Raw genomic sequence first — 26,572 nt, 5'->3', positions numbered from 1 at the left:
GTTGCCCTGGTTGAGGCTCAGCCTGGCGCTGCATCTGCAGCTTCTCTCTTCCTTTCCTCCCTCCCTTCTTTCTTTGCCACACCTCGCTCTTCTCAGGGGTCACTCCTAGCAGTCTCCGAGCCCCTGTGCAGTGCTGAGGCTTGAACCTGGGTCAGGCACGTGCCAGGCGAGCACCCCACGTGCTGTTCTATCTCTGTGACCCCCCTCCCCCCACCCCTGTGCATCTTTGTGATTTAATTCTTGGGCCCAAGACAGCACAGGGGCCTGAGAGAAGGTACATTCCATGCCTAGTGCCATTCTGAACCCCATCTGATTCAGGGAGGCCTGCAATGACCCCCCTTACAGAGGAGGAAACTGAGGCCCCAGAGGTGGGAGCAGTGGGGGAAGAGGGTGGGCTCAAGTTCACAGACAGAAAATGGCTGTTGGGGGTGCCTGCCCTGTTCCGGGGAGCTGTCGGCACCCCTGGCCCTCCTAGAGCCCTGTGTCCCGGGAGGACCCCCAGACTTGGTGGTGGCCTGATAAATGAATGGCTGAGTGGATGGACACGGACAGATGGACGGATGAGGAATGAGTGAGCGGGAGGCTTTTCTTGGCTGCCACGGGCAGAAACGGGTGCGCCGAAATAGGTGTGAGGGTTCGGGGGTCCGGGGCCTCACGGCCGACTTCCCTCCAGCGATTACATCATCAAGGAGAAGACCGTGCTGCTGCAGAAGAAGGACAGCGAGGGATTCGGCTTCGTGCTGCGGGGGGCCAAGGGTGAGTGCTGGCTGGGGCGGGCGGGAGAAGGAACCGACCCGGGGTTCTGGGCCCTCCCGTGACTTGGGTCTGAGCCCCATCCCCTGCTCGGCCTCCCCCCCCACCCCCGGCCCCGCCGGCTCCTCCCCATCTGCAGCGCAGACCCCCATCGAGGAGTTCACCCCGACGCCGGCCTTCCCCGCGCTGCAGTACCTGGAGTCAGTGGACGAGGGCGGTGTGGCGTGGCGCGCGGGTCTGCGGATGGGGGACTTCCTCATCGAGGTAAGGTTCCCCGCCTGCCGGGCACTCAGGACCCCCAACCCCCTGCCCCCAACCGGGTTCGGGCTTTCTGCCTTTCTGAAGCACCTCCAGAGATGACCCCTGAGGACCAGATCTAGGACAGTAGGGAGGTGCTGGCCTTGCCGGCAGCCAGCCCTGGCTGATTCCCCGTCACCCCAAGCCCTGCCTGGAGCGATTCCTGAGCACAGACCCAGGAGTGGGGCCAGAGCACTGCTGGGGAGTCCCCCCCTATACAAGAGCCCTGGAGGCTGGAGATAGCATAGCAGTAGTGGAGTGGGTTTGAGTCCCTGCATCCCCTGGCCCCCATCACTGGCAGCGTGGCCTGTTGCGGGGGGAGGGGGGGTTCCTGAGACTGCAAGCTGTGCTCTTCCAAAAGATGACCTGGAGCTGCACCCGCCCAGCACACACACACACACAGGCCGTGGGGGGCGGAAGGGAGGGGAGAGCAGGGGGAGGCTGGGGTGTAGGCGCTGGTGCTGAGAGCACCCCTCGCTGTGGTCTGGGGGGGTCTGTGCTGCAGGTGAACGGCCAGAACGTGGTGAAGGTGGGCCACCGGCAGGTGGTGAATATGATCCGGCAAGGCGGGAACACACTGATGGTCAAGGTGGTGATGGTGACCCGCCACCCCGATATGGACGAGGCGGCCCACAAGAAAGGTGCACACCCCTCCCCCACCCCGCCACTGCGACCTGAGACCCCTATCCCCCCCCAGGAGCCCAGTGATGGCTAGTCCCCATTGCCGCCCGCCTTGCCCCTCCCGGAGGCTGCTCCTTCAGGGCCCTTCTGGGGAGAAACTGAGGCACGGAGGGCTCAGCCAGCTGGTGGCGGCTGATTTCCGCCATCTGGGAGCACGGCGGTGGGGGAGGAGCCCTGGGTTCCCCCCTCAGGACCCAGGGCCTGACCCCCCCACCGGCACCTTTTCAGCAACCCAGCAGGCTAAGCGACTCCCGCCCCCAGCCATCTCCCTGCGTTCCAAGTCTATGACCTCAGAGCTGGAGGAGATGGGTGAGCCGGGGTGGGGGGGCTGCGGAGGGAGAGGGGCAGAGGGGCTGTCCACCCTTGAGTCTGTTAGTGTTGTTAGTGGCCAGGGTCCTCGTCCTCCTGCTGTCGCCCCAATCCCGGGTCAGGCCCACTGACCTGTGTGTGTGTCTTCGCTGGGAAGGGTGTCTGGGAGCTGGCCTCTTTCTGTCCTGTGTTCTCTGTCGGGCACTGCTGGGCTCTGTGTCCCCCTCTCGGCCGCTCCACCTCGCTCCTCTGCCAGTCCCTGCCACAGCGCCCCTGCCCGCCCCAATGGCGCCGCCTCAGCCCCACCAGAAAGGAAGGCGGCCCCTCTCTCTAGACAGGGACCAGTGGAGCCGGGCGTCCGGCTGCCGCCCAGGGGCAGCTAGTTCGTTTGCCCCCCCCACGGGCCCCGGGAGAAGTGGGCGTCCCAGAGAGGGGGTCCCTGGCCTCCCCCTGAAGTCCTAACTCTTGGCTCCTCTACTGCCTCTCCCCCGGGCTAGTCTCCCCCTGGAAGAAGAAGAGTGGTGAGTGGGCACAGGACTGGCGGGAGGGACCCCCAACCCCGTCCCGTCCTCCGCCCCCCGCCGGGCGGCCTGGTCCCTCCCCGACCGACCCTGGGCACCTCACTGCCCCCATCCACACCTGCGCATACCCGCAGGCCACGCCCAGTGGGTCGAAGGCCACGCCCCGCTGGACCCCTGCTCTCCGGGGCGTCCTTGGGCTTCAAGCAAGTCCTTTGCCCACAGAGTACGAGCAGCAGCCGCCGCCGCCGCCTGTGCCCAGCATGGAGAAAAAGCGGACCGTGTACCAGATGGCACTCAGTAAGATGTCCCCCAATTCCCTCCCGCTGTCATATCAATTCCCTCGCGCAGGCCCTGCCTTGTGCACAGGGACCGAAGCAGGGTGTCAGACTACCGCGGTGCCCGGCTGCGTGGTCTCGGCCCCCAAGACCAGCGAACTTCCTTTTTTCCCTGATTCCCCCAGACAAGCTCGATGAGATTTTGGCGGCCGCCCAGCAGACCATCAGCGCCAGCGAGGGCCCTGGGCCTGGAGGCCTGGCGTCCTTGGGAAAGCACCGACCCAAAGGCTACTTTGCCACTGAGGTAGGTGACCTGGGTGGGGAGCCCGGGGCTTGGGACACATGTGCCAGCCGGGAGCTTATGTCCCTCTTATATACCCTTCCTAACCTGGGGGGTCACCACACTTCTTGTGTTACATCTTTGCACCCCTTGGGTCCCCTTTCCTCTGCCCCTCTACTCTCCTGTTTCTCCTGCGTCTTTCCCAGCATCATTTCCGCTCTCCACCCCTCTTCGCCCCTGGGGCTCATGCTTCTCTATCTATGTCCCAGCAGTGATAAGGTCATATAGCTGATAGGGCACTTGCCTTCTATCCAGCTGACTGGGGTTCCATCCTCGGCTTCATATGTAGTTTCCTGAGCACTGCTGGGCGTTATTTCTAAGCAGAGTCGGGAGTGACCCCTGCGTACTGCTGGGTGGGCCCCAAATTTTTCCCCAAAAGAGAAAAAGAAGACTGGACATATCTGTGGCTCGAGGCCCCGTGTCCATAAAGGCACCCAAGAGGTAATGACTGTTAAGGAAGCCCCCCAAAATCTGCATGGCCCCCCACACCCTTACTGTGGGCATCGGTCATTTCTGGGCACTCTTTAACTGCTGTGACGTGGAGTCTCTGTCCAGAGCCTTCTGTGAAGTCTCAGGGTCTTAGCTCACATAGAGGGCAAACTGGGGAGGAGGCATGGCTTTGCCAGGGTCACCGGCACCGCCAGGTCCCAGGTACTCCCCAGAGCAACTGCCTAACACCACTGGTGTGACTTCTAACATACCAAAACCCAGAGATAAGCAAGCAGGGAAACTGAGGCTGAGAGAGGGAGGGAGCCAGATGGTCAGGTGACTGGATCCACAGTCCAGCTGTCGCCCTGCTGGTTCCTGCTTCACAGTGTCACGTCCTGCCAGGGGCTCCCTCCCTGCAGCCCCATCTCTCCATGAGCACCTCCTTTTCCACCCAGGCCTGGCCCTCTGCCTCTTGGGAAGGCAAGACCCGTTATCTGGGGCTGGAGCGATTTGCCTTGCACACGGCCGACCCGAGTTCGATTCCCAGCATCCCATATGGTCCCCTGAGCACCACCAGGAGTAATTCCTGAGTGCAAAGCCAGGAGTAACCCTGTGCATCGCTGGTGTGACCCAAAAAGCACCCCACCAAAAAAGAGACACGTTATCTGAGGACCAGCGGACCTTTTCCTCACGATTTTGACTCTGGCTTTTGGGGGCCACAAACTCTTTAGTAGGTATTCCAATAAATGCTTCTAAAGGTCTGAAATTTTATACCAGGGGTAAAAGAAGAGATACAAGTAGGAGAGTTCCTTTACAATCAACTTCCCCCACCATCAACTGAAGATTCTATCTCACCCACACCTTATCTTTGATGTCCTCTCACAGCCTCTTATAGACTGTGCTTGGTTTTCTTTCTTTCTTTTTTTCAGTTTTGGGGGGTGATAAGGTTGGGCCACAGATGGCTATATCCAAGGCTTACTTCTCGCTCTGTGCTCAGGGGAGTCCCATATATGGTGTGGGTCTTTTTCAGACAGGGACCTTACCCTGGGTACTATCTCTCTGGTCCCCAGCCCATCCTTGACTCGAATGCCTGAAACCGGGAGCTCCTCACTTCCTATGGCAGTTTATTTATTTATTTATTTATTTATTTATTTATTTATTTGCTTTTTGGGTCATACCCAGCGATGCTCAGGGGTTACTCCTGGCTTTGCACTCAGGAATTACTCCTGGCGGTGCTTGGAGGACCATATGGGATGCCGAGGATCGAACCCGGGTCGGCCGCGTGCAAGGCAAATGCCCTACCCTCTGTGCTATCGTTCTGGCCCCTCCTATGGCAGTTTATTCTGCATTTGTTTGGTCATTTTATTTTGGTGGTTTGGGACCTCACTCTAAAGCACTCAGGATTTCCTCCTGGCTCTGTGCTCAGGGACCACTCCTGGCAGTGCTTAGGGACCGGATGTGACACTGGAGATAGAACTGGGACCTGCCGCTTGCAAGGCAAGTTCCCTACCCACTGTGCAATCTCTCCAGCCCCCTGTGTATGCATGAGCCTCTGGAATCGCACTGCAGACAGCCGCACTCTTCCTGACGGCCCCTCTGCCTGCCATTGTTTTTCTCCTGTTCATGCTTCCTTCCCTCCTCGCTTCCTGTACCTCCAGCCCAGAAAGAACAGGGCAGAGGAGAGCCGCCCCTTTAGACAGCAGACAAGAGAGGGTCCTGGGTTTGAGATGACACACACGAACATACTCTGGGTTCCGGCAGTTGGTGTCACCCAGTGTCCATTGCTTGTTAGCGGTTTCGGGTAGCCATGTTCTTGGTTTCCCGTGGCCATTGGTCACACTTGCTGACTCCCGGTGGGTGGGGGTAATAGGCCAGTTTGTCTTGTCTCTGATTTCCTTGAGGTGATGCCTGCTTGTGGAGGCATCCCATGCCATATCAGATAGACTCCTAACTCAGTGCTCACAGTGTGCTCTCGGCATTGCTCTGGCGACCATGTTTAGAGGGGTGAACCTGGGGCTCCTGTGGGCAAAACATGTGCTCCGGCCCACTGAACCATCTCCCCGGATCTCTGTCTCTCTTGTTTTCTTTCTGGATTTGAGGTCCTGGCTCTGTGCTTAGAGATAACTCATGTCCAAATAATGATTATAAAGATAAAAAATTTTATTCACTAAGAAGCAAAAGAAGAGATACAGGTAGGAAAGTTCCTTCACAAATGACCCTCCATCATCAGCTGAAGATTCAATCTCATGCTCACCTTATCTTTGATGCCTTCTCACAGCCTCTTACAGACTGTGGTGGATTTTTGTGTGTGTGGTGGGGGGTTGAGGGGTGGTAAGGTCAGGGCTTAGGAGTCCTAGGAGGTTCAGGGGATCAAACCCAGGCTGCTTGCAAGGAAAGTGCCATATTTGCAGTACTATCTCTGCCGTACCATTTTTTAAGTCTATTTTGTGCCCCCTCCTTTTTTTTTTTTTTTTTGCATTTGGGGGCTTTTGTTGGGCTATTAACTGTTTAAAATGACCCCCCAAGGGCTGGAGTGATAGCACAGTGGGTAGGGCATTTGCCTTGCACACGGCCGACCCAGGTTCGATTCCCAGCATCTCATATGGTTCTCGAGTACCACCAGGAGTAATTCCTGAGTGCATGAGCCAGGAGTAACCCTGAGCAACATAGTGTATGACCCCCCCCCAAAAAAAAGCAAAAAAAATGCCCCCCAAACTCTGTGTTTCTGAGGGTGAGAGGGCTGGGATAGAAATCAAAGTGTTTTTTCTGTTTGTTTTTTGCTTTGGGGGTCACACCCGGCGATGCACAGGGGTTACTCCTGGCTCTGCACTCAGGAGTTACCCCTGGTGGTGCTCGGGGGACCATATGGGATGCTGGGAATCGAACCCGGGTCGGCTGTGTGCAAGGCAAACGCCCTACCCATTGTGCTATTGCTCCAGCCCCCCTCTGTTGTTTTTTTAATGAGTACAAAATCTAAGTGTTAGATGAGCTTCCTCTGGTCCTGACATCACTGTGAATTAGTCTGGTGTATTATCAACCCAGAGTCTTGAAACACACCCGAGGGCTCGGTCTGCAGATATATAAACATATATAAACATAAACACACACGCAGGGCTCGGTCTGCAGATATAAAGGAGTTTCTGGCTTGAGAGCTTAGCCCCCAGTGAGAAAAGGGTGGGACTGTCTGACCCTGGGCTAAGCCTGCTTGTGGAGGCATCCCATGCCATATCAGACAGACAGCTGCCCCATGGTGGGGGTCTGTATCTTTCCCAGCTGTTGGCAATCCCTTCCCACCCCAGACAGGATAAGGAAACTGTCTCCCTTGGGGAAAGACTCCTCCCTGCCTCTCAGCCGCTAACTGGAGGCTTTGGACTGAGGTTCAGAATACGCATGCTCGTTTATTCATTATGACTGGAGGCCTGGGGCCTCCCTGCAGTTAATCCCATTTCATTATTCCTCCTTCTAGCTGTTTCTCCCTCCTCACTCCGAATTCCCTCCCGACATTCTTTATCCTCCTCCCCACATCGCCCCAAAGTATTTTCCTGTTACTGATCCCGGAAGTTTTTCAGTAACTAATGTGGCTTCAAAAATCCTTATTTCTGGGGCCGGAGCACTAGTACAGTGGTAGTGGGTAGGGTGCTTGCTTTCTACGTGACAGACCCGGGTTCGATCTTGGCACAATGTATGGTCCCTTGAACCCTGCCAGGAGTAATGGCTAAGTGCAGAGCCAGGAGTCAGCCCTGAGCATCGCCGGGTGTGACCCCAAAACAAACCAAAAAGATCCAGACTCCTCTTGCTCCTAGTGTCACTTTGGAAGCTACACCTTTTACCACTGCATCTTGTTTCTGATCTTGACAATATCTTGTTGTATTCTCCAGTTTGGGACTACAGCGGGTAGGGCCTTATGCGGCCGACCTGGATTTGATTCCTCTGTCCCTCTCGGAGAGCCTGGCAAGCTACCGAGAGTATCCCACCCGCACGGCAGAGCCTTGCAAGCTACCTGTGGCAGTATTCCATATGCCAAAAACAGTAACAAGTCCCACAGTGGGGACGTTACTGGTGCCAGCTAGAGCAAATTGAACAAGGGAGGACAGTGCTACAGTGTTATCTTTGTTTCTTGTTGTTGGAAATGGGGTGAAAGTCAAGCGTGCCCCCATTTCAGGAGCAGCCTTCTTGACAGGAGTTAAGGTCACGCTCCCCACCCGGATGTGTAAGGAAAGACCCAAGTGGGTCGAGCCGGTCCCCAAAAACCCAGCCAGGCCTTGGTTAGTTGCATAGATGACACGGCACCCAGGGGTGCCCCAACCCGGCCCAGACTTCCTGAGGACAGTTTCCCCCGCCTCTCCCCCCCCACACACACACAGCGGTCACAGGCTTCTTCCTGGGGTTCTCCCACCCCGGAAGTGTCCCACTCCGGAAGTTCAGGCAGGGGAGGGCACCGCCACCTTTCGGTATCACGTGTGCGCTTGGGGCCCTGTGATTGGCTGCCCCTTCTGGGTGGAGCCAATGAGCTGGGCTCGCTGTTCCTGTTGGAGTCTCCTTTTCTCTCCCTTCTCTGGGGGTGATGGGGGCCCGGCCCCCTGCAGAGCTCCGGCTTCCCCTTCCTCCTCCCTTTGTCATCTTGGTTCTCTTCTGCCTCTATGCCTCGGGTCTCCCTCTCCCGCCAGGGGCCTTCTCTGTCCCTGCCCTCTCGCGCTCTCCTCTGACAACCACAGGGGTCCCGCTTGCCCTCCCTGTCGCGTCCCCGCCCGCCAGCTCCAGGTACCCCCAGATCTCTCCTGCTGGGCTCTGCTGTCTGTTCTCAGCAGTAGGATGGGGGCGGGTCCGTGCGTCCATCTCCCCTCTCGGGGGTATCGTCTCTGGGCTGTTTCTCCCTGAGTGTCACCGCACCCTGGCTGCTATCCCCGCCAGGTTTTCCTTCTGGGAATCTCCGCTCTCCGTTTCGGAGCCTCCAAGGACCTCTTTTTTCCTCCCTCTGCCTCACTGCCCCTCCTGTGCCCCGCTCAAGCGTCATCCCTGCCCGGAGACCCTCTGGACCAATCCCATCCCATCACAAACACGTTTTCAGTGCCTCCATCACCCCCTCATTCTTCTCAGGCCTTGCTTCTCTGGTACCAGTCTCCTGGCCCATTCAGAGTTGCCAGCCGTGCACAACACTGGGTGAGGCGTCTTCTTAGCCACTGAGGCACCAGACCCAAGTGACCCACCAGGAAGTGCAGGGCAAGGAGGACCCAGCCCACAGGATCACGTGTGCGTCTAGGGCCCTGTGATTGGCTGAGCCTTCTCCTTCAGATAGCCTTAGGACGCCGCTTTCCCACTTTACCACTCCGGGGCCACTTTACTACCCGGATTCCCCTGATACCCAGCTCTCTCTGTCTTGACTCCTCCACTTCCTCAGATCTTTGAGGACTGACTGGGACCAAAGAGATCACACAGTAGGGAGGGCGTATGCCGTGCATGAGGCTGGCCGGGGTTCAATCCTCGACCTTCGTATGATCCCCTGAGCATTGCCAGGAGTGGTCCCTGAGCGCAGAGCCAGGAATAACCCCCGAGTATAGCTGGGTGTGGCCCCGAAAACAACACAGAATAAATTCAGGATTCACTTGGGCTTCAGACCCCCAGAGGCTGCGCCTGTCTCCTGACGATCGGCTTTCCTCTTGGGTGGACGGTCCTCTGGGATGACTCCTGGCTCTGCGCCTGAGAATCACTTCTGGCGAGTTCAGCATATGTGGTGCTGGGAATCGAACCTGGCTTGGCCACAGACAAGACAAGCTCCGGCTCCTGCTCTTCCTCTTGCCTGCCCTGCCCAGTCTCTTCAGTCCTGGCTGCAGCCTCGCCTGCCCCCCACATCCCCCCCGCCCCCGGCTCCCGTAACTGCACGCGCTCATCTTTGCGCTCTTTTCTTCCAAGGCTTTTTTCTGCATGTTTTGTTGGGCGGCCCTGTCACCTCTTCCTTACACAGGGGTTGCTCAAGACTTGACCCATCTTAGATACTCTTTCATCTTCATCTGAACAGCACAATCCATCCTGCCCCCCAACACGCCTTGGCATGAAGGCCAGTGAGACACAGAAAGCAGGCAGCAGTGTGCTCAGTGTGAAAATACTCCCCTCCTCTCTCACCCCCTTTGCCACCGTGCTCTGGCCAGGGTTCGGGTCATCACCAGCTGCAGGTCAGGGTGAAAACGCAAGCAGAGCATTTGGTCAAGATCTAGGGAAGATGTTTTAGGAAAGTATTCAGTGTTTAAGAATGGAGCGATAGCACAGCGGGTAGGGCGTTTGCTTTGCATGCGGCCGACCTGGGTTCGGTTCCTCCGCCCCTCTAGGAGAGCCCGGCAAGCTACCGAGAATATCCCGCCCGCACAGCAGAGCCTGGCAAGCTCCCCATGGCGTATTCGATATGCCAAAACCAGTAACAAGTCTTACAGTGGAGACGTTACTGGTGCCCGCTTGAGCAAATCGATGAACAACGGGACAACAGTGCTACAGTGCTATTCAGTGATGCCAGAGAGCTAAGGAGGTGCAGTGGAAGTGGGCTTGCCGGAAGTGGGTGTGGGTTTATTGGAAGTAAGAGGTAGTGTACTGGAAGTAGGAGGCGGGTGTGCCCGAGTGGGATGCTGTTTCCTCATGACCATCTGAGGCACAGGCCTGGGTTCTGCCTTCGAGGCGCAACGCCACCGCCCCCGTCCAGTGAGGGTGTCTTGTAGTACTTCCAGGTAGTCCCTTATTTCACAGATACCTATTGGCACCTCCTGTGTCCTGAGCCCGTTACTCAGCCCCGCAGTGTTGGTCTGTACCAACCAAGCCACGTTTTGTCCCCTATCAAATTTCACCTCAGGAAGGGGGAGGTATTTATAATACTGGATTCTGCTGGTGCATATGAGAAACTTCCGAATCTCAGTGCTGGAACAAGATCAGTGCTTTCATATTTCTCATGTTTGAGAACTTGGGTAGAGGCCGGGCAGGTCTGGTAGCCGCCATGGTCATCAGGTCCTACAAGCCTTCTGTTCCCTGCTTTCTGCGCCACCATCTGTGCCTGGCTACCAGTTGCAGTCACCTCATGGCCTCAGCTAGAGCTCCAGCAATTGCACCAGTATCCCAGGGAGTAAGAAAAACAAGCAAAAACATACGAGGTGAAGGAGGATACATTAGTGTTAGGGTCACCTCTACTGGGACTTCCTGGAAGTGACAGAACATTTCCATTTATGCATGTGGGCCACCCCTAGTCCCCCTGGTCACAGGCAGCCATGTGGGAGTTTGGTGAATGTAATCTCCAAATACATACCACCTAGAATGAAGAGCTGCTTCCCAAGGAAGAATAAAATGGATAAGGTTTGGGGACTAAGAATATGAGACAGACACCGCCTTCCATCATCTTGGTGAGGGAGAGACAGTCTGCAGGCTAGCACACGTGAGCCCCGAGAGCAGCCAGTTGGGACATCCCCAAGGACCTACTTCTACGCTGTGCAGTTCAGTAGCCACCAGCTACGTGTGCCGATTGAGTCGTGTTTGATGGGGGGCAGGGAGCTTGTTTTTGGGGCCATGACTTTGGCCTGTAACATCGTGCAGGTTCCAGATGGACCGTAAGACCTCTCAGGTGGAAGACTCAGCGAGGATTGCCCCCAGGTCTTGTTCCCTCGCCACCCTCACCCGCAGCCTTCTTAGAAATCGTCGTTCAGTTGTTAAGTCTTGAGACCTTGTCTTAGTGGTGATGTGTTTCTTCAGGTGGGACCCGGGACGTCACTTGTGTGATGCAGTTGCTTACCCCCTCGGGTGCCCACCCATCAACTGTCTTTTTTTTTTTGTGTGTGGGCGACCATACGTGGCATTGCTCGGGGGTTACTCTGGCTCTACACTCAGGAATTACTCCTGGTGGTGTTGGATGGACCCCGCGGGATGCTGGGAATGGAACTCAGCTTGGCTGCAAGCAAGGCGAGCATCCTTCCTGCTGTGCCATCGCTTCAGCCCCCATTTTCGACTTCTAAACTTCAGGGTTCAGCTTTCTGCTTTGACACCTGAATAGACTACATTGCTTAATTGGTTTTAATTTGGAGGGGGGGTGGGCTACACCCAGAGGTTCTTGGAGGCCACCCCTGGCTCTGGGGACTCAGTGCAGTGCTAGAGTCTGAGGTCAATGGGAGGCAAGGCAAAGCTTTACCTCATGCTCTGTCTCTCTGGCATGCATCATTTTAATCAGTTTAAACTATTGAAATTTATATGCAAATGGCCACCACACTGAATAGTCCAGGTCTAGAGGAAGGGAGCAGTGAGCTTGGTGGGGGACCAGTTTTCCCGAGCAGAGCCAGGGGAAGGATGCTCCAGCTGAGAGTTCAACCCCCGAATCCTGAGAAGGGGGGCTTAGAGGGGTGCGGCTAGATTGAGTGTGACCCCAAAGTCGGAGCTGTCGCCTGAGAGGATTTCCTTTTTTTCATTTTGTGTTTTTGAGTTTGTTCTGGGGCTATACCCAGCAGTGCTTGGGGTTACTCCTGGTTCAGGGATCACACCTGGCAGTGCTCGGGGGGCTACATGTGATGCCAGAGGTCTGATCTAGGTCAGCTGTGTGCAAGGCAAATACCCTACGCACTATCCTATGATTCCGGCCCCAAGAGAGAGACCGTGTTTCCTTTTTCCTGCACTTCCAGTCTCAAACACCAGGAACAGAGACCCACGGAGATCACCCATGGAGGGACTGGACACACAGGTCTGATTTGGGGTTGGGGACCCTGCAGTGACCGGGACACAGCCTTTGACCCCTCCATGGGAAGTCAGCTCTTTCATCTTCCCTCGCCCCTTCTCGCCCCTCAGTTCTTTTGTTCCATTTTTGTAGTGCCAGGGATTGAACCCAGGGCTCATACGAACACAACAATTACTCTACGACTAGTTCCATCCCCAGCCTTTACAAGGTTTTGGTTTTTTTGGGGTGGGGTGAGAGTTGGGCTTGGGGAGCACATCTAGCTGTGCTCCGGGATGACTCCTGGTGGTGCTTAGAGGAGCCACATGGTGGAGTCGGGGTTGGCCACATACCGGGTCTTAACTCCTATCCTGTTTCTCTGGCCCTTTAAAAATTATATTTCATGGGGCTGGAGAGATAGCACAACGGGTAGGGCATTTGCCTTGCACGCGGCCGACCCGGGTTCAAATCCCAGCATCCCACATGGTCCCCTGAGCACGGCCAGGGGTAATTCCTGAGTGCAGAGCCAGGAGTAACCCCTGTGCATCGCCAGGTGTGACCCAAAAAGCAAAAAAAAAAATTATATTTCATGGGACTGGAGCAATAGCACAGCGGGTAGGGCGTTTGTCTTGCACGCGGTCAACCCAGGTTCGATTCCCAGCATCCCATATGGTCCCCTGAGCACTGCCAGGAGTAATTCCTTAGTGCAAAGCTAGGAGTAACTCCTGTGCATCGCCAGGTGTGACCCAAACAGCAAAAAAAATAATTATATTGTTGCGTGGTATAAAGACGACTTATCAGGGTTTGAGGATGTGCTTCCCCACTTCCTAATTTGAAAAGAAGTATCTTGTCCCTCCCCCCTTTCCACCCAGCCCCCCCCCCACGTCTCTGTGTTCTGGGCTTCACATTCCACGGCCCTCAGAAAGCTGGTGTAGGCAGGAGATGGAGGAGACACGCCCAAGGTCATTTCCAGTAGCAAAACGTACCACAACGAATTGGAAACCAGCTAGAGCAGTAGTGCAGCGGGAAAGGTGTTTGTTTTGCACGTGGCTGACCCATGCTCAAGCCCCAGAATCCCAGACAGTCTCCCGAGCCTGCCTGGAGTGATCCCTAAATTGCAGAGCCAAGAGTAAACCCTGAGCATCACTGGGTGTGGCCCAAGGGGAAAAAAAGTGAGGACAGACTCAGATGATGCAGGGTACCAGTTTCTCGTCCAGTGCCCGCTGGTGGCATGGAGGTCTAAGGGGAGAAAGGGCCCAGGGGTCAGTCTCGTGGGCATCAGGGCCAGCTGATAATCCGATTTCTTTCCCTTTCTTTCCCCCTGCAGCACCAACTCAGAATGAAACCTTTCCTGGCCCCCCCATGGTCATGCTGAAAGGGTGGGAAAGGGCCAGGTGGGAAACCTGGGTACCCTGACTGATCTCTTTCTCTCTGCTCTTCTCTCTTTCCTCCCCAACTGCTGCCCCAAGTCAAGCTTTGATCCCCACCACCGCTCCCAGCCCAGTTACGAACGACCTTCTTACCTGCCCCCAGGCCCTGGGCTCATGCTTCGGCAGAAGTCTATTGGTACGTCTGCTGTGGGCCCTGCCAGCTGCTTGTGAGGGGAGCTGCCAGGGGGAGGGGCGGCAGGTGACAGGGGCTGCTGGAAATGTCCCTTCCAACTTCTGTCGGTCACTACAGTCCCTAGGGGCAGGGCCCTGAATTGGGCTTTGCACTGTGCTACTGGGCATAAGGACAGTCACTGTCCAGACATCTGCATCTGTCTGAGCCACGGGCTCTGCATGCCCAGAACGGGACCACCTTGTCGTCGCCTGTATTCGGACAGTCGGAGTCCCCACGCTGAGCCTAGTTCCTTCCCTCCTAGCTGACCATTTGTTCATGATTCACTCATAGTTACAGAATTTTGTTTTTGTGTTTGGAGCATTTGTCCCGTGGCCGGCGGTAGGTGGTGGTTCCTTGGGAGCTGCCTTCTGGGTCACCAGAGAGAAATAGGCAGTAGGCTACAGGGAAGGAGGAAAGTGCCGAGGTGGTGGGGGGGCGGGGGGTAGACAGACTAGTAGGAGCTAAGGGATGAATTCAGGCAACCAGGTGGGGAGAGGGGGAAGCCGCCCCACGGCAAAGATGGGATCCAGCCCAGGTAATGAATGGGGTTGGGCTGCAGAGCCTGGCAGAGCCTGCTTCTTCGGGCACCTCAGATTCCCGCTGCCGCTTGTGGCTGACTTTCCCCAGCCTCCAGGGCTGCTCTGCCCGTCCCGTGCCTATTCCTTCCCTCCTGCTGATCACTCCACCCCCCTCCCGCTAGTGAGAATTGGCCGTTGAGTGCATTAGGGCAAGGCGCCCCCTCCTGGCCGAGGGAGAGAATGCGGCTGCGCTTCTCCCCACCCCTGCGGTTCCCCCTGCTGTTGGCCGCGGCTCAGTGCACGGCCCGTACCCGCGGGGTACCCGACCCCGTTGGGTTTAACGCCGCGGGGGTTGCCGTGCGCCGCCCGCGCGGTCCTCACCTGCTGCCACCCCCCCTCCCCGTCCCCTCTCCTGGATCCTCTGTCTCCCCAGGGGCTGCTGAGGATGACAGACCCTACCTAGCACCCCCAGCCATGAAGTTCAGCCGCAGCCTGTCTGTGCCTGGTTCCGAGGAAATCCCCCCACCGCCCACCACGTCCCCCCCGGAGCCGCCCTACAGCACCCCCCCGGCGCCCTCCTCCTCCGGCCGCCTCACCCCCTCCCTGCGCGGGTCCTTCAACCCAGGCTCCAGCACCCACCCCGCCTCCTCCCCGTCTTCTTTTGACGGCCCCTCCCTCCCCGAGGGCCGCCTTGGGATGCGCGACAAGAGCCTGTACCACAGCGGGCCCCTGCCGCCCGCCCACCACCACCCGCCCCACCACCACCACCACCACGCGCCGCCGCCACAGCCTCACCACCACCACGCGCACCCGCCACACCCGCCGGAGATGGAGACCGGAGGCTCCCCCGACGACCCCCCGCCCCGACTGGCCCTGGGGCCCCAACCCAGCCTGCGAGGCTGGCGCGGCGGCGGGCCCAGCCCCACCCCGGGGGCCGCGTCCCCGTCGCATCACGCCAGCGTGGGGGGCGGCGGCGGCGGCGGCTCCTCCACGGCCCAGGCGCCCGCCCTGCGCTACTTCCAGCTGCCCCCGCGGGCGGCCAGCGCGGCCATGTACGTGCCGGCCCGCTCGGGCCGGGGGCGCAAGGGCCCGCTGGTCAAGCAGACCAAAGTGGAGGGCGAGCCCCAGAAGGGCGGCGGGCTGGCGGCCTCGCCCACGTCCCCCGCGTCGCCGCAGCCGCCGCCGGCCGCGCCGTCGGAGAAGAATTCCATCCCCATCCCCACCATCATCATCAAGGCGCCATCCACCAGTAGCAGCGGCCGCAGCAGCCAGGGCAGCAGCACGGAGGCCGAGCCCCCCAGCCAGGCCGACGCGGCGGGGGGCGGCGGCTCGTCGGCGTCCAGCCCCGCGCCGCCCCTCTCGCCCGTGCCGCCCTCGCCCTCGCCCGTGCCCACGCCCGCCTCCCCCAGCGGCCCGGCCACCCTGGACTTCACCAGCCAGTTCGGGGCAGCCCTGGTGGGCGCGGCCCGGCGCGAAGGGGGCTGGCAGAGCGAAGCCCGCCGGCGCTCCACGCTCTTCCTGTCCACCGACGCGGGCGACGAGGACGCGGGCGGCGGCGGCGGCGCGCTGGGCTCGGGGGCGCCCCCGGGCCCGCGGCTGCGCCACTCCAAGTCCATCGACGAGGGCATGTTCTCGGCCGAGCCCTACCTGCGGCTGGAGTCCGGCGGCGGCGGCGGCGGCGGGGGCTACGGGGCCTACGCGGCCGGCGGCCGAGCCTACGGGGGCAGCGGCGGCAGCAGCGCCTTCACCAGCTTCCTGCCGCCGCGGCCGCTGGTCCACCCGCTGACCGGCAAGGCCCTGGACCCCGCCTCCCCGCTCGGGCTGGCCCTGGCCGCCCGCGAGAGGGCGCTGAAGGAGTCCTCGGAGGGAGGCGTGGGGCCGCAGCCCCCTCCCAGGCCCCCCTCGCCCCGTTACGAGGTCCCGCCGCCCACCCCTCACCACCACTCACCCCACGGCCACCACGAGCCCGTGCTGCGCCTCTGGGGGTCCTCCTCCCCGGACCCCGTCCGCCGGGAGCTGGGGTACCGGCCCTCGCTGGGCAGCCAGGAAAAGTCGCTCTCGGCCAGCCCGCCCGCGGCCCGCCGTTCCCTGCTGCACCGCCTGCCCCCCACGGCCCCCGGGGTGGGGCCCCTCCTGCTGCAGCTGGGGCCCGAGCCCCCGAGCCCGCTCCCCGGCGTGAGTAAGGCCTGGAGGTCCAGCGCCCCCGATGACCCCGAGCGCCTTCCGCTGCACGTGCGGTTCCTGGAGAACTGCCAGCCTCGCGCCGCCGCCGCCGCCAACGCCGCCGCCGGCCCCGGGTCGCGAGGGCCACCGTCGGAGGACGGGCCCGGGGTGCCGCCGCCCAGCCCGCGCCGCTCCGTGCCCCCGTCGCCCACGTCCCCGCGGCCCAGCGAGGAGAACGGGCTTCCCTTGCTGGTGCTGCCGCCGCCCGCCCCGTCGGTGGACGTGGAGGACGGCGAGTTCCTCTTCGTGGAGCCGCTGCCCCCGCCGCTGGAGTTTTCCAACAGCTTCGAGAAGCCCGAGTCGCCGCTCACGCCGGGCCCGCCCCACCCGCTGCCCGAGCCGCCCGCGCCCGCAGCCCCCGCGCCCCCGGTGCCGCCCCCCGCTGTCGCCGCCGCCCCGCCCGCCTTGGACTCCACGCCCTCCAGCCTGACTTCCTACGACAGCGAGGTGGCCACGCTGACGCAGGGGGCCCCCGCGCCTCCCGGAGACACCCCGGCTCCAGGCCCCCCGGCCCCGGTCGCCGCCCCGGCCCCGGCCCCACCGCCAGGTCCGGACCCACCCGCCGGTACCGACTCCGGCATCGAGGAGGTGGACAGCCGCAGCAGCAGCGACCACCCGCTGGAGACCATCAGCAGCGCGTCGACGCTTAGCAGCCTGTCGGCCGAAGGCGGAGTCAGCGCAGGGGCAGGGGGCGGCATCGTGGCCGGCGGGCCTGAGCTTCTGGACACGTATGTGGCTTACCTGGACGGCCAGGCCTTTGGGGGGAGTGGGACGCCGGCCCCTCCCTACCCTCCACAGCTCATGACTCCATCCAAGCTCCGGGGGCGGGCGCTGGGGTCCGCGGGCCTGCGACCGAGCCCCGGAGGAGGCCTCCGGGACCCTGTCACTCCCACCAGCCCCACCGTCTCGGTGACCGGAGCCGGCACGGATGGGCTGCTGGCCCTGAGCGGTTGCTCAGGACCCTCAGTGGCAGGTGTGGCCGGGAGTCCGGTGTCGCTAGAGTCAGAAGGTCCCCCGGTGCCCTTGCCGTCCTCCTCCTCCCTGCCTCGGAAGCTGCTGCCCTGGGAGGAGGGCCCTGGCCCCCCGCCGCCACCCCTGCCCGGGCCCCTGGCCCAGCCTCAGGCCTCAGCCTTGGCCACGGTCAAAGCCAGCATCATCAGCGAGCTCAGCTCCAAGCTCCAGCAGTTTGGGGGCTCATCGGCAGCTGGTGGCGCTCTGCCCTGGGCCCGGGGAGGCAGCGGGGGAAATGGGGACAGCCACCACGGGGGAGCCAGCTACGTCCCGGAGAGGACCTCGTCCCTGCAGCGCCAGAGGTGAGCTGGGGCTGGTGGCTGAGCCAGTGGGTGCCTGTCTCTGCGGGGGCCTCAGGGTGACAGATACAGAAGCCAGGCTGGCTTGCAGAGGTTGGCTCTTGAGCAGTTAGCATCCTCAGAAAGTTTCAGCATGCCCCTTATCTCAGGAGCGTCTGTAGGTGCCATCCATTATCTCGGGAGTGTCCGTGGGGTCCCCCACCCCACCATAGCCTCCACTGAACACAGTTCTTAAGAGAAGCTCCTCAGGGGCTTTCAGTTTTGAGTTGGCTAGAGGCCCCGCACATCGGGGGCCTGGTGCTTTACCTACAAGCTTTCCACTCTCAGCCCCTCGCTTTCGGAGCTCTTGGCCAATGGGGATTTGATTCTCTGGTGGATGGTCACAGATGGCGGCTGGGGCCGTCGTATGGCTTGCAGTAGCCCAGGCAGTATTGGGTGGTTCTGTCTGAGCTGCTCCCTGGATCGCCACCCAGTGCAGACTTGTACAAGGCTCTTCTGGATTTGGGGAGATGGAGTCATGTCGCCAACTCAGGGCGAGGAGCTGTGGCTCAGTCCTGTCTGCCCATGACAGGCAGAGCTGTCATGCGTCTCAGGGGTCTGTAGAGCAGTGGTGCATGTGGAGGGCCCTGTGGTTCACAGGGTTGGTGATGCTGCCCTGGGCTGCATTTCTTTGTGGGGCGCCTGCTGTGCTTCCAGTTGCTGTTTGCATGTGGTTTTGTGAGGCCTTTGAGATGAATTTTTGCACCTGGTTTATTGTTTGGGGGCCACACGCAGAGCTGCTCAGAGCCCGCTGCCAACTCAACTGTGGGACACCCCTCCCACCAGGTATCAGAATTTCAGGCATGGAACGAGCCCCTGGCAACCAGCCACTGAGCTTGCTCTCTCGCTCTCCCTTACTCCCTTAGGGCAACTTCTTATTTTTATTTTGGTTTGGGGACCACACCTGTTCTCAGGTTCCCAGTGCCTAGTCCTGGCTCTGGGGCTTGGAGCACCGCATAGGGTGCCTTGGACCCAATCTGGGTCGGCTGCGTGCAAAGCAAGCGCCTTTCCGCTGTACTACCTCTCCAGTCTATATTGGAGAGAATGGGTCTCTGGGTCAGCACGTGTGCCCATCCATGATGGGTATCTCCCCTCCTATATCCGGAGTACCCCTGGGGATGATGGGCAGCACTCCCTGCAGGGTGCCTGGCGGTGCTCCCAGCTGGGCAAAGCACTCTCCTCGGAAAGCACAGTCTCCAAGAGCAGGGGTGGGGTCAGACAACGATATCATCGATCATTCCGTCATTGCGAAAGGTGGAAAGGGAATCGTTGCTGTGGTCTCAGACTGGGAGCAAAAGAAGTAGAGAGTAGAGAGAGGAGCAGTGGGCCAATCAGAGCCTGGGGGAGGAGGGAGCCAATCAGAGCCTGGGGAGGAGCGAGCCAATCAGAGCCTGGGGAAAGGAACAGCTGGACCAAGGGAACAACGGGATCCCAGGCCCTGAGCCAGACTCCTGGAGGGAGCCAAAGGGATGAGGGGAACCTTCTTCTCCCCTTGTTTCTTCTCTCCTTCATCTCCCTCTCCCCATCTCTCTCCCTCTCTCTCTCTGTTCCCTGACCCCTTCCATCTGTCCCTGAATGCTCACCCTCTCTTCGTTCCTTGCTCACCGTCTCCCTGTCTTCCACTCTGCTGTGACTTGGCATAACCCCAAAGGCAGTATAGAGTAGTGATTAAGAGCTCAGACCTTGGTGCCATATAACCGGGCTCTGCCACTTCCTGGCCGTGTGTCCTTAGGCAAGTTACCTACCCTCTCTGTGCTGATGATACTAATAGTAAGCGGCATCAGGGCGGTCACGGGGAGATTAATTTGAGAGGGTGCCCTGTAACGCACTTGGAACAATGCCTGGCACACGTGAGCATCAGTAAGTGGTGGCGATGATTATTATGATCACTTAATGTCTCTTTTTCTTTCATCTCTCGACTGTCACCCTCTCCCTGTCCTCTCATCTCTCTCTCTCTCTCCCTTCATTTCTGTTCTGATGTCCATCTGACCCCTTCTCTCTCTCCCCATCACTCTTCTCCACCTCTCCCCCACCTGCCCCTATGTCTCTCTTCCTCTCGCCCTATATCTTGCCCTCTGCCTCCGCACCCCCCCTTCCTCCTCCACCCCTGTCCCCTTATCACATTCCAGAATCTCGGAAGACCCCCAGCCCTCCATCCTCTCCAAACCTGTCAGCAGCCTGTTTCAGAACTGGTCCAAACCACCTCTGCCGCCACTCCCCCCAGGAACCGGGGTCCCCCCTGCAGCTGCTGGAGCCCAGGGGGCCACCTCGCCCTCCGGCTCCTCCTCCACGTCCACCCGCCACCTCCAGGGCGTGGACTTCGAGATGCGGTCCCCACTGCTCCGCCGGGCCCCCAGTCCCTCGCTGCTGCCCGCCTCGGAGCACAAGGTCAGCCCTGCGCCCCGGCCCTCGTCCCTGCCCATCCTGCCTTCCGGACCCCTCTATCCCGGCCTCTTCGACATCCGTGGCTCCCCCACTGGAGGGGCAGGAGGCTCTGCTGACCCCTTTGCCCCCGTCTTCGTGCCACCACACCCGGGGATGTCTGGGGGCCTCGGGGGAGGCTTGTCAGGGGCTTCCCGCTCCCTCTCGCCAACCCGGCTGCTGCCGCTGCCCCCGGACAAGCCCTTTGGCGCGAAGCCCCTGGGGTTCTGGACCAAGTTTGATGTGGCCGACTGGCTGGAATGGCTGGGCTTGGCCGAGCACCGAGCCCAGTTCCTGGACCATGAGATCGATGGCTCCCACCTGCCCGCCCTGACCAAGGAGGACTACGTGGACCTGGGCGTGACCCGAGTGGGCCACCGCATGAACATTGACCGGGCTCTCAAATTCTTCCTGGAAAGGTGATGGCTGGCCTGGATGGACCAGACCATCCGCTGGAACCCTTGGAGCCTGGCTGACCTCTGACCCCAACCTTCACCCTCTTCCCCAGGGTGAGGGACTCTGCTGAAACTGGGTGCCCCTGCCCTGCCCTGCCCTCTGGTCGCCCAAGGTCGGAGGTCACCAGGTGGCCTGCAGCTGGCATCCAGACATTTGCACCTCGTAGAAGAGGGGGCATCGGAGGAGGAGGGAGGGGGGAATGGGGACCAAGGAGGAGGAAAGTGTCAGTTTGGGGAAGGGGGGGACAGACAGAGCCATAGAGGGTCAGCCCGAAGCCTGATGGGATGGGGGCTGTCCCCCAAGCCTCAGGAGAAGGGGGTGCCCTCGGATTCCACCACCTGCCATCCCCCTCAGCACCCTTTCCCCTCCCCAGCCCCCCCTTGCCCCAGTCTCTTGCACGCTTCTTTGCACTCCTGCTAGCAGCTCTTCCTGCTCCCCGGGCTACATTTTTGCACAAATTTGCCCCTCGCTATCTTGCACACTCTCCGCCTTCTCTGGGAGCTTGCAAGCTCCTCTCCTCAGCTCCCCATCTCCCCCCCCCCAGGGGCTTGCAAGCTCCTCTTCTTGCCCTTCCCCCCCAGCTGTTTCTCTGTGCTCACTTGCTTTGCTTCACTGTCTCCTTGCACCAGGCCCCTGCTCTCTCTCCCGTGCCCACCCCTCTCCCTCCGGAAACTCTGGACCCTTGCTGCAGACACACTTGGGACCCCTGTTCCACCCCACCCCCTCCAGCTTGCAGCATTTGTGCTGGCTGGTCTGCACCCCCCTGGCTGCTGGGCTTCTGCATACTCGCTACCTGGGCACCTCCTAGCACGCGGGCCTCTGCTGCTTCCTTCCAGCACTTCTTCCCACACTCCTGTATCTCTCCTCCCTCCTCCTCCCTCTCTCCTCTCTGTCTCTGTCTCTCTCTTGTCTCTCTGTCTCTCTGTCTCTCTCTCTCTCTCTCTCACACTGGGGCAGAGCTGCTCTGCCTTGCCCAACTTTCTTTTCCAAATCTTGCTCCATTCTTGTCCCCTTGAGGGACTTCGTGGCACCTGTCCCCACCCTGGCCCTTCCACGCTCTCCTGGCCCTCTGCTTCCCCCTTGCAAACAAGGTTCTTGCAGACTCTGGCTTTGCTGCCCACTCGTTCTTCAGTTCCCACTCGTTCTTCGAAGCCCTCCACCCCACCCTGGGCAGCTTGACCCCTCTCCCTCTAGGAGACCACCCCCGCAGCCCACGCGCCCCCCCCCCACTCACTTGCTGTTAGGCTGGCTCTCATTCCTCTTTCTGCGGCTTGTTTGCCCGCCCTGCCCCGCCCCCCCAAGGGCACTGCCCATTCTTAGCCACTTGTGCTTTCTCCCTCTGCCATCAGGCACTGCATCTCTGAGGCTTGAGACCCTCCTCCCCCTGCTCATCATCACCCTGCGGTGTATCCCCCTCACCCCACTTCTGGGCCATTTGTCCATCGTTTTGCACGGAAATGATGCCCCCATCTCCCCAAGAAATTGGTCCCCCTCCAGCCTGGCTGTTCTTTCCCGCACGCTTCCCCCCTTCTTCCTGGGGCTTGGGAATTTTAAGCCACCCCTTTCTCCTGGGAAGCCCCCTCCCCTACTGTGGGTAAAGGGGGGAGGGCGCTACCCTCAGGTCCCCCTACTCCCCGTGTTCAGCTGCCAAAGAAGGGAGCTCCCCCTCCCCCAGCCCCTGCCCCCCACTGCCTCCTACCCCTGAGCGGGTGGTGGTCTTGCTCCGTCCTTGGGGGGAGAGTACTCGCAGCCCTCTCCCCTCACCACGTCAGGGATCTGCGGGGAACCTTGTGGGAGGGTCGTGGGATGGGGGAGGGAGGAGGGTGGCGTTAGGCCCCTCCCCGCCACCTCCTCCTGGTCAGATACCTACATCCGCAGGGGCCTGCGCGGCGCCCATCTACCAAGGGCTTGTTCATTCTGGATGGGTGCCGCGGGGTTGGGGAGGGTGTAAAGGGGTGGGAGGGGGGGAGGAGAGGGCAGGGAGCGGGAAGGGACTGGATGGGGGGGCAGAGAGGAGAGACGAAGTAAAAAGAGGAACAATAACAAAAAATACACAAAAATGAACCCTAGGACATACACACACACAAAAAAAATTCCAGAAAAAAAAATCCTGAAATAAAAGCCCGAGAATTGTCTTCCAAGAGGGGGCGGTGGTAGAAGGCAAAGGAGGGGGGCGGATGAGGACGTCTGGGTCTCGCTGAGTCGGGGTCACTCGCGGTGAAAGCCGGGCACCCAGGACTACCCTCAACTATCCTTCAAGGGTTTGGGACCCAGGTGTCCACTTGAGGGAGGCGGGATATATCATGGGGGTTCATCTTTAAACCCCCCTCCCCCGTCACCTATTCCCCCTGACTCCCACTAAGATTTTGCAGAGAGAAAAGGCTTTTGTACCAGGTCATTCTTTATAATTAAACTCACAGTATCCATCCCCTCGAGCCGGCCCCGCCTCCTTCCTGGGAAGGCCACGCACCCTCTGGTCCCGGGTTCCGGATAGGTCGCCCGAGTCGGCGGGGCGGGGCGAAGCGCAGCCGGGGCCCGCCCCCAGGCTCACACATCCTCGGTCGGGTCCGCCCCCAGCGCCTCGAGCATGCGCCGTCGGACCATGGCGCGCCGCAGGTGCAGGCGGTAGTCGCCCAGCAGCAGCTCGTCGTGGCGCACGAGCGGGTGCGCGACGCCGCGCGGACTGAGTCCCGAGCGCAGCAGGCGCGAGCGAGTCTGGAAATCGGAGACCGTGATGAGCCATCTGCGGCGGGCGAGAGGGACATCAGTTCGCTGGTGGTCGAAGAGACCCCGCTTAGTCCCACCTCGTGGACTCAACCCGTCACGCCGACCCCAAATTCTCCAGCCCTTGTCTCTGCCCGAGGTCGCTTTGTGCTTTGACTTGCTCCTGTGGGAACTTCCGGCCCCCGTCGCCCCACCTGTTCCTTAATCGCGACATTCGGGGTATAAAGAGGCACTATCTTTTCAAATCGCCGCCACAGACCCCGCCCTGCCCCAGGACCCCGAACCAGATCGGGTCCCGCCTGACTGCTAGTGACCCCGACTCTACAATGTGCTTAGACCAGGTTCCCCTCCTCGGTGCTTTCCTGGGCTCCGACCCCCACGCCGACATTGTGACTGGGTCGTCCAGAGTCCAGTTCTCACATCCGAAGGAGGCCTGGCCCCTCACCTCGCTCAGGCTCCGCGCTACCTCCTCGGCCCGGTCATTATGTAGGCCACGCCCCTTCCCGGCCTACTGCCTGGCTCCGCCCCTTAGCGCTCTGAGTGTTGACCCTGTGTTCCTATTCGTTCCCGGCCCTGTCATTCATCGCCATCATCCTCAGACTCCGCCCCTCGTCCCGCTCCTCCCAAGCCACACTCCCTTTCAGGCCAGGGCCTGCGCCGGCTCACCGGTCCCGGCGTCCAGCAGTCCCACAGATCACGTTCATATTTTCAAAGCGGATGCTGGCTACGTGCCCGCTCTCCATGGCCCCGGGTAACACGGCTTCCAGCGCCTCCAGCACGTCTAGGTGGGTAAGGTCCTCCTCGGGCTAGGGGAGTCGGACAGACAGCCTCAGCTGGTGACCCTGGTTCAGAGGACCCTCGGCCCCCCTTCCCCCACCTGCAGATCCAGGTGGAATGAGAGTAACAGAATCTTAGGAAGTTTGTCCTCGCCACTCTGATTTGCCAAAGTCAATAAATGATTTCTAGTTTGTCAGCCGCACCAATCTACCACATTTCTTAGGAGCTACAGGCCCTTTCCTTGTCTTGAAGGTTTTCTGAAAGGATTTAAGTCTTCTTTCCCCATAGTCCTGTTAGGATCGAAAGAGATGTTCCTTTTTTTTTTTTTTTTTTTTATTAGGAGTCCTGGGGTTTGTGACCTCAACCTGTCAATCTGGGTAGTCTGGGTAGCACTCAGAAACATATATCAATCATTAACCACATTCCAAGCCTGAGATTGAGGTGTGGATGGTGCCCTGCAGTCTGTTAGCACGTATAAAACTGTGCTGGAACTCAAATGAAAGCACTTAATCACCTCCAGAACTGTCAGCCCCGTTCAGAGTCGCAAAGGGGCAGTGAGAGAGAACTGGCACTTGTGAGACAGTCCTCTGGCCAAGGGCTGGCATTGCCAACAGATGAAGAAACAAACTGCTGATTCTCTCCCTAGCAAGAACTTTTTCTCAGGACTTTTGGCTCTAAACATGTTACTTTATAGATAGTGAAAATCACTGAGTACAGATTCATGTCTTAGCCCGAGGCACCCTCTTTGCACCCCATCTCCCTCCCCCCCTCCCCCTCCCCCCCTCCTGCCTGGCTCTTTGCACCTGCAGAGCACAAAGCAGACAATAGAATCTGACAAATTCACAATCAGATTTCAGCCATGTCCTCAGGGTACGGAACTCAGAAGCGGTTAGCCATATGGAGCCTGGATTTCAACCCGTGTCCACCTCTTGCCCTGTGACCTCCCTTGCCACTACTGCCCACCTCTCTGCATGGAAATCCCAGGCAGTGACACTCACCGCGGTTTCCATGCACAGACAGAGCGGCTGAGCCGAAGGTTGCGTGGGGAATTTCCGGATGCACGGGAGCTCTCGGTCAAGCATCTCATATTCCGCAATGACCTCACGCAGCTGCTGCTTTCTGGGGAGAGAGCAAGGGGGGCAGGCAGGGATCTCGAAGGCCTGGAGTTGCTGTTGGGGGTCCTTGGGAGAGCGGAGTCCGGGGGGGGGGGGGGGGAGGTCAGGGCCACTCACGAGGATTTGTTGGACCTGCCCAAGCTGGAAATCTGCAAATCCTCCGGGATGTCCAGGTCTGCAAGGAGGGCTCCTGGGGAAGGAGAAGCCAGTCTCAGCGGCCACAGAACATAACTCAGCCTCAGAGGGGCTGCCCGTGGCCTCTCCAGAGCATAAAGGCTCATTAAGCGAGGTCCCCCTTGAGTTAACTTGGCTACAGCCACTTCCTCGGAGCCAGCGGAAAGCCTGAGTCTATCTGAAGGGGGCTCTAGAGAGAGATCTGAGGCCATGGAAATTGGCCGGAATCTGTTCCCCTTCATTACCTATTTGGTCAACCCAGTCATGTGAATTGCTCCAACTTTTTTTTTTTTTTTTTTTGGCGGGGTGGGGGCAGTGCACACCTGATGATGCTCAGGGGTTGTTCCTGGCTCTGCACTCAAGAATCACTCCTGGATGGGGCTGGAGCGATAGCACAGCGGGTAGGGTGTTTGCCTTCCATGCAGCCAACCCAGGTTCGAATCCTAGCATCCCATATGGTCCCCTGAGCACCCCCAAGGGTGATTCCTGAGTGCAGAGCCAGGAGTAACCCCTGTGCATTGCCAGGTGTGACCCAAAAAGAAAAAAAAAAAGAATCACTCCTTGCAGTGCTCAGGAGGGACCATGTGGGATTGTGGGATGTTGGGGATCAAACACAGGTTGGCCACATGCAAGGCAACTGCCAAGTTTGAATCCTGTCTGTGACTTTTGGAACACTCAGAACTGGCCTCCTGGGGGCTGGAGCAATAGCATAGCAGGTAGGGCGTTTGCCTTGCACGCAGCTAACCCGGGTTCAAATCCCAGCATCCCATATGGTCCCCCGAGCACCGCCAGGAGTAATTCCTGAGTGCATGAGCCAGGAATAACCCCTGTGCATCGCCAGGTGTGACCCCAAAACAAACAAACAAAAAAAAGAACTGGCCTCCTGGTGATAGTACAGCCTGTACAGCCTTGCATGCGGCCAACCTGGGTTTGGTCCCAG

At 59.6% G+C, this 26,572-nt stretch overlaps 2 protein-coding genes across 5 annotated transcripts in view; one reads left to right on the top strand and one right to left on the bottom strand.

Annotated features, from left to right (window-relative positions):
* The window catches only part of SHANK1 (SH3 and multiple ankyrin repeat domains 1), a 48,044-nt gene extending 24,767 nt beyond the window's left edge, over positions 1–23,277 (top strand). The window contains exons 15-25 of one of the 4 annotated variants that reach the window (XM_055145111.1): positions 674–756; positions 893–1,017; positions 1,556–1,691; positions 1,960–2,040; positions 2,538–2,561; positions 2,784–2,858; positions 3,022–3,140; positions 13,743–13,839; positions 14,827–17,929; positions 19,617–19,697; positions 20,095–20,232. In XM_055145111.1, the coding sequence (XP_055001086.1) occupies positions 674–756; positions 893–1,017; positions 1,556–1,691; positions 1,960–2,040; positions 2,538–2,561; positions 2,784–2,858; positions 3,022–3,140; positions 13,743–13,839; positions 14,827–17,929; positions 19,617–19,662 (3,889 nt within the window). In that variant the 3' untranslated portion in view covers positions 19,663–19,697; positions 20,095–20,232. Of the gene's footprint in view, positions 1–673; positions 757–892; positions 1,018–1,555; positions 1,692–1,959; positions 2,041–2,537; positions 2,562–2,783; positions 2,859–3,021; positions 3,141–13,742; positions 13,840–14,826; positions 17,930–19,616; positions 19,698–20,094 lie in introns of all 4 variants that reach the window. The other 3 variants (XM_055145108.1, XM_055145109.1, XM_055145110.1) reach the window with 3 other exon arrangements.
* C8H19orf81 (chromosome 8 C19orf81 homolog) overlaps positions 21,760–26,572 on the bottom strand; it is an 18,498-nt gene continuing 13,685 nt past the window's right edge. Inside the window, exons 5-8 of the mRNA XM_055146467.1 lie at positions 25,576–25,648; positions 25,342–25,462; positions 24,233–24,372; positions 21,760–23,585 (exon numbers count right to left, since the gene is read on the bottom strand). Of these exons, the coding sequence (XP_055002442.1) occupies positions 23,390–23,585; positions 24,233–24,372; positions 25,342–25,462; positions 25,576–25,648 (530 nt within the window). The 3' untranslated portion in view covers positions 21,760–23,389. The remainder of the gene's footprint in view (positions 23,586–24,232; positions 24,373–25,341; positions 25,463–25,575; positions 25,649–26,572) is intronic.

The sequence above is a fragment of the Sorex araneus genome, chromosome 8 (genome assembly GCF_027595985.1).
Source record: "Sorex araneus isolate mSorAra2 chromosome 8, mSorAra2.pri, whole genome shotgun sequence".
Taxonomy (NCBI): domain Eukaryota; kingdom Metazoa; phylum Chordata; class Mammalia; order Eulipotyphla; family Soricidae; genus Sorex; species Sorex araneus.
This window is presented reverse-complemented; position numbering and strand designations above follow the sequence as displayed.